The following is a 6,305-nucleotide window of genomic DNA, read 5'->3' on the forward strand; positions in this document are numbered from 1 at the left end:
CGATCCCATTGAAGAGAAGGCAGCGGGAAAGTAATACTTCTCCATAGATACACTATAACTTCAATCAAAACAAATGTGCAGTGATCGAGGGAGACGGCTGAAACAGCGTTGTGGTCTCCTCTCAATATAATCGTTGAACAAAATGCCTCAAGTAGATGCTTTCATCAGAGATTAGAAAAGCTCCTCAGAATTGAATTTATTCCAAGCCTCCTGTTATAAATAAATCATCAAACTTTCAGGCAACATATGAAGGTATGTACGTTCAGGACTAGAAAATAGATTGTATGAACTGCTGAAACTTTCAGGAATTCAGCACTTTATACATAATAAAAATAAAATGTATGTCATGAGACAACTCTTCTTCAACTGAGTGTGAGTGGGGGAAATGTATCAAGTGAGAGGACTGGTTTAATGTGAGCGGCACGCACAAATCTAAGGGCATATAAACCATACATGGATGATGGTGATCAGAATTAAAAATTGTTAAAAGGTCATGTGATCACTCAAAAAACCACATAAACGGCCAGGGTATCCTTTTATTGCCTAATATTAAATCAAAACTGCAAACATAAAAGTGTATGGGTTTCAGTTTCACACATTTTACAAAATCCATATTCAACAACTGCCTACTGAGGAAGTCCGGTGATCACAAACTATGTTGAAACCCACTTTTAGAAACCACTTAATCATGATAGCAGTCCATAATCAACATTCAGAAAACCATTGATTGCCACCGGCTACCAAATACTATTTCTTCTTATAAAGCATTCAAGTTGCATATAGAAGTTACAGTAAATGGCCTAAAATACCTTGAGTAGATCAAACACCTTCTCTGCTATATATTTCTGCTGAAGAGTGGCACCCTTCTGCTGCACTTTATCAGGATGAATACACAATGTAGCTTTTCTATATGCTTTTTTAACTGCAGCTCCTGTTATCAAATCAGTCAAAGAAACTGGCTGCCAACCACATTCAGGCCACAACACCTGAACATTGTTCACGAAGAAAACTAGTTAACATCTGCCAAAATTTTGGAGGAAAAAAAACCAACACCTAGATACCGCAAATTCACAGGTTGAATCCTACAATACTTAAATAAATGGATTATCTTTTTTTTTTTTTTTTGGGGGGGGGAAGGGGGGGGGTCTAAGAGAACAGGTTCTTTTACTTCTACTCATGTTACCGCAGGATTGACTTTAACAGAAGAAGTGCACATTATAAGCTTCTGAAAAATGAAAATCAATCTTGCCTCCCAGGGATGTGGTACGCTAGTTAGTAGTTGATTGTAAATTGCTTGTTTGCTACTGAGGTTGACGTTTATAACCAAAAATTGCTAGAGTGGTCTACCTTTACCAAGCAGTAACACTTGAAAATTATACAATCAACAAGACAGTATGAGAATAAGGACATCATGTACATCTCGGCCTAGGGTGGTAGATTGATGACAAATGTGTGAGAAAATGTACATCCAAAATTACAAAGATCCACCGTTCAATTTCAAAGAATTTGTACTCAAGAATTCTAAAGGAAGAAATAAACAGGTTATTTAAGACTAGAATACTATATACTTCTTGGCATTACATGGATCTAACAAAAACATATCAAATTATTCAGTGTGTGTGCAATAAGTACATACATATTGTAAGGTGGAGAGCAAAAAATAATAATAATAATAATAATAATAATAATAAATATTTGAAAACTATAATCAATGGAAAGAGAAATTTAAAGGGCATAATTTTTCTAGACGCAAACAAGCAGAGCAAAACCATAATTTCATTCATCATTAAATTAAATATTAAATATATAAAAGTAAACAGGAATACTGGCTGACAAGGACCACGTTACAGCCATCTCTATCCGATCTGCATCTATATATTTAGTGACTTCTGAAAAATGGATTTTTTTTAAAATGCAGAACATGGACGAAGGCGAAATAGGTGTACATATGCACCATAGTACTGGTGCATGTAAGTAAACAGGAACAAGATGAAAAAAGAAACTACTTACATGTCTTTCAGCTTGCTCTCTTTGAGTTTGCAGGTCGCGTTGATTCTTCTCGGCCAAAGCTTTTGCCTAATATAAAATGTCAACAGTCATAACATATGCAGATTATTCTTCACCTATTCTTTATATCAAGAAATACTAAAAGGGAATGAAATCAAGGAAACAAACATGTAAACACATACCTGACGCTCTTGAGTCCTCTGGTGGCGTTCCAACCTGGCTCTTCGCCTTTCTTCAGTTTCCCCTTCAACTTCTTGAAATTCTCCAGATGACGGAGCAGCTTCAGACCATAAAAGAGAATGACAAAAAGAGTGATGAACTAAGCAATGGCAGCTGAAAATGTAAACCACTTTTGCATCAATAACCAATGTACTGGAACCACAAATCTACCTCCGAAAATTGAAGAAAGATCATCAACAATATTAGTGGATGATGATGCTTTCTTCATGTTTGAAGATGCACCAGCAGATTTCCTTGTTATATCTGACTGAAATTGATTTTCAAATAGAGAGTCCTGTAAACAAACAGCTTCAGAAAACTTCATAACAAAATTTGCAATAGTATAACACTGAATTTAACATGCATGTTATTCCTACATTTATTTTTTATATAAATCATAAAAAAATAAACTTATACTTCATTAACTACAAGTCATTGTTTTTAAACATTTTCATTTTGTTTTTAACCTTTTTTTTTTCCACGGTATCCTCTAGTCCGATAGGCCAAGGACTAATCCGCCGCGGATCTGAGCTTCCATTTAAGAGTTTGCCGCTAGCCAATGGGTTGCTGCATGCACAAGGCGGAATTCGAACCTCGACACTTGCTTAAGCGATTTTTTGTTTTTAACTAACTCTAACATCCTATCTTACAGGAGAAATTTTGCATGACGGTATGGGACGAATTGTGAAAGATAAATTTTGCTATTATTTGTTACAGTATAAGTACAGAACTCTAGACAATGTTCAAAAAGAAAAAAGGTACTCACTGAAGAGGTAGTCCGAGGAGGTCTTGGAGCACTACTGGCTCTTGCACCCGTGCCAAAGAAGGACTCGAGATCATTTTCATTCTTTTGTTGGTTTGCTCCTGCAGCAGCAGAAGCGGCTCTTTCTCGGGCCTCAGCCGCAGCCCTTTCTCGAGCCTCTGCAGCAGCCCTCTCTACAGCAGCACGTTCTGCTTTAGCTCGTGCTTCAGCTTCAGCCCTCTCCTTTGCCTCTGCAGCAACCCGTTCAGCCCTTTCCTTTGCCTCTGTGGCAGCCCTTTCTCGGGCTTCAGCCTGTGCCCTCTGCACTGCAGCCCTCTCAGCACGCTCTCGAGCCTCAGCAGCTGCTTTCCCAACAGCAGCTCTTTCAGCTCTTTGGCGAGCTTCAGCAGCTGCTCTTTCACGTGCTTCTCTAGTAGCTCTTTCTACAGCCTGCCTTGCTCTTTCTCTCTCAAGCCGCTGCTTTTCTCTTTCTTTCTCCTCCCTTTCTTTCATGAGTCTTCTTTGCTCATTTTCCTCCCTCTCCTTTTGCTGCCGCTCACGGTCTAACTTTTCCTGTTTTTCTCTCTCTTCTAGCATCTCATCTTTTTCAAATTGCACACCTTCTCTATTTCTAGCTGCCCTTGTGTTTTCTCGCTCCCTAACTTCCCTTGCATGTTTAAATTTAGCTTCGGCTCTATCCATTGCCTCCTTCATAGCAGCCGCAGCAGAGTTCATCTCTAATTCCTCATCAAGAAGACCATTTCCACTCTGGTCATCATTAGCACGACTCCTGCCCATAGCAAAATCATCAAGTTCATCAAACTGTGGTGGTGTAGGGGATGCCCTTGCTGCAGAAGGAGCAGATTTAGGAGCTTGAGAGAATCGAGTGGAACTAGGGAAAGTAGAGTACTCATTAGCCTTCTTTCTAGAATTGGCAGAAGCTGGGGAGCCTGTTCCCATTCTTGAAATATTTACCGGCCGTGGGGGAGGGGGTCTTGATGGTGGTGGTGCAGTAGTTGGCTGTGTAAAAAGAGGAACCTCTGACACTGTCAACCATATATCCTCACCAAATTCTACATTTTCTTCATATTTTGGAGACATATCTTCCTCAGCATTGGCCTGTCTAAAATTAGCATTATTATAATTGGGGGAAGTAGACCTTTGGCCAACCGGTTTATTAGAACCAGGTGAATATGAAGGCATGTAAGAAGGGGATTGCGGAACCTCTCGATCATTTTCAACAGGGATCTTGTTTTGCGACCGTTTCTCAGGACTCCTTGCAGAAAACATTTCAACTTGTTCTTTATCTCTAGTCGAACCAGGGCTCGTATTTGACTGTGGAGACAAGCTGCCCTTCCTGCTATTTCTCTCTGATGTGAATGCAGGTACAGATTGTCCAAGCCCGCCAAAAGGATCAATATCATCATATACTCTTCCATTAGCATTTGCTGAACTATCGTTTTTTGTGCTTCTAGAACTACTAAACTTACTAATTTCTTCCAACGGATCTGTACTGTGGTCTGAGGTTGAATCCACTGGTGCTGAAACTGATTCAAATACTCGGAAAGGGTCTTCTGATGCCGTAGAGGTTGCTTTAGCTGCACTGACAGTTGGTACTGAGGACAAACCGATATCTTCGGTGTGCCTGTTAATAATGTGTGAAAATAACTAAAGATGCACCAACCAATGCGAAAATAAACAATATTTACGAAACATTAAAAAAATAACTCTATATTCCAGTTCTGTGGAATCAAGCCTTCCATCTCCAATAATTTGAAGGCAACAGAAAATTTAAGACACGCACATAGGTTAGCTCATGCATATACTTGCGCATTAAGTAAAAGCTGGATACCACTACCGAACAATGCCAACTACAAGAGAATCTCTGATACCAAAAACAACTCAGTAACTCACACTCCGTTCAATGTTCATAAATACCTGTTACCAGGTGGCTTACTGCTTCCGAATCCAGCTAGCAAATCATCAAAAGCAGGATCACCTCTATCATCCTTCTCCGATCTCTTCCCACCGGAAGTCTTCGACTCCCTTCCAAACCCGCCAAGAAGATCATCAAACGCGCTACTGCCGCCGCCGCCGCCACTTCCTGGCGCTGACGAAGCCACGGATGCAAAAACATCTTCATACTTAGCCTTAGACGTGCTCTTCAACCCTGGAATCCCATCGAAAATGTCATCATCGTCATACACAGGCTTGTCGTAGACCGGCTTCGGCGAGTTCGTCGACCTGGAACCGAAGTCCCCGGCGGTGGATGAGGAGCCGCCACGAAACATGGAGTCCAAATCAAATGGCGAGTCCGCTCCGCCGCGAGACTCCGATCTGGCGATCGAGCCGCCGAACATCTCGTCGAAACCACCGCCAGCATCGCGGTTCCTCATGCCACCAGAGGATCCAAACACGGAAGTGGAGCCGAAATCAGAAGCCGTGGAATTGGTAGCGCGTGCGGATCGCGATCCCAAATCGAAGTTAAGAGAGGAAGAAGTGTTTGAGAAATTGGAGGATCCTTTGGAACGAGCCATTGGAGCGGATTTGCCTTGGGGTTTGTAACCGAATTCGGAGGCCAAGAGGCCATCGAAATCGTTCATGGTGCGACGGGATTGCTTATTGGCTGGGAAATTTGGGGGAATTTCCGGAAGTAGAATCGATCAATTAGAGAATTGGTGAACGAAGAAAATGAGGATGAAGAAGAAGGTGATCTGGTGTGTGAGGGTGGAGGGAGCATGCGATGCAGGTGACGGAATCTGAGCTTCTTGATGGGTTTGTTATGCCCTCTATGATTTGATTTGTTTCTTCTCCCTCCCTTACTTTCGCCTTTGTTGCAAAAGATTGATGGAGCAACAGTTGAAATTCCTTTTTCTTATACCCGAAAAATTAAAATCATCCTTTCTTTTTTTCCCATTTCATTTTCCTAATATTTTTCACACACAATTCATGGATCCACGTAAGTTTAATTTTTTTTTATTATATTTTATCTGCAGATAAGACATGACTTGATCAAGTTACATTATCAAGGCTTTCTTTTTCTTCTTTTCTAAGTTTTCTTTAATTTTGTTTTTTAAGTTCCTTTTTTTCTCTCAATTTTAAAAATTTACTTTTGCCTAAATTTGTTTTAGGAAATTTTGTGACACTCGTAATCATATTTTTTGTACTACTAATAAAAAATTTGTCATCCTTTCTCTTCGTCTTTCTTTTACTTTCCTCTCTAATTGTTGGTTAAAAAAATAAATAGATGACTATCTAATTGAATTGGTTTAACTTTAAGTACATTACTTTAAGATGTGATTAAATATTTTTAAATTTTATTTTAAAATATATACGC

At 40.0% G+C, this 6,305-nt stretch overlaps 1 protein-coding gene across 1 annotated transcript; it reads right to left on the reverse strand.

The window, feature by feature from the left end:
- LOC107630927 (auxilin-related protein 2) lies at positions 77–5,572 on the reverse strand. The gene is made up of 8 exons (XM_016334223.2): positions 4,907–5,572; positions 2,993–4,613; positions 2,398–2,521; positions 2,190–2,287; positions 2,011–2,076; positions 1,637–1,657; positions 810–986; positions 77–210 (listed from the first exon to the last, which is right to left on the reverse strand). Exons 1-8 carry the CDS (start codon positions 5,569–5,571, stop codon positions 172–174), a joined length of 2,811 nt encoding a protein of 936 aa, XP_016189709.2. The 5' UTR covers position 5,572; the 3' UTR covers positions 77–171.

This window comes from Arachis ipaensis, chromosome B03 (assembly GCF_000816755.2).
Source record: "Arachis ipaensis cultivar K30076 chromosome B03, Araip1.1, whole genome shotgun sequence".
Classification (NCBI taxonomy): domain Eukaryota; kingdom Viridiplantae; phylum Streptophyta; class Magnoliopsida; order Fabales; family Fabaceae; genus Arachis; species Arachis ipaensis.

Coding starts and splice junctions, on each gene's coding strand:
- LOC107630927 (XM_016334223.2), bottom strand. CDS start 5,571: ATGAACGATTTCGATGGCCTCTTGGCCTCCGAATTCGGTTACAAACCC. Junction 2,522..2,992: donor CTCCTCGGACTACCTCTTCA/GTGAGTACCTTT, acceptor GTTTGTTTACAG/GACTCTCTATTTGAAAATCA. Junction 211..809: donor AGGTGTTTGATCTACTCAAG/GTATTTTAGGCC, acceptor TATTTATAACAG/GAGGCTTGGAATAAATTCAA.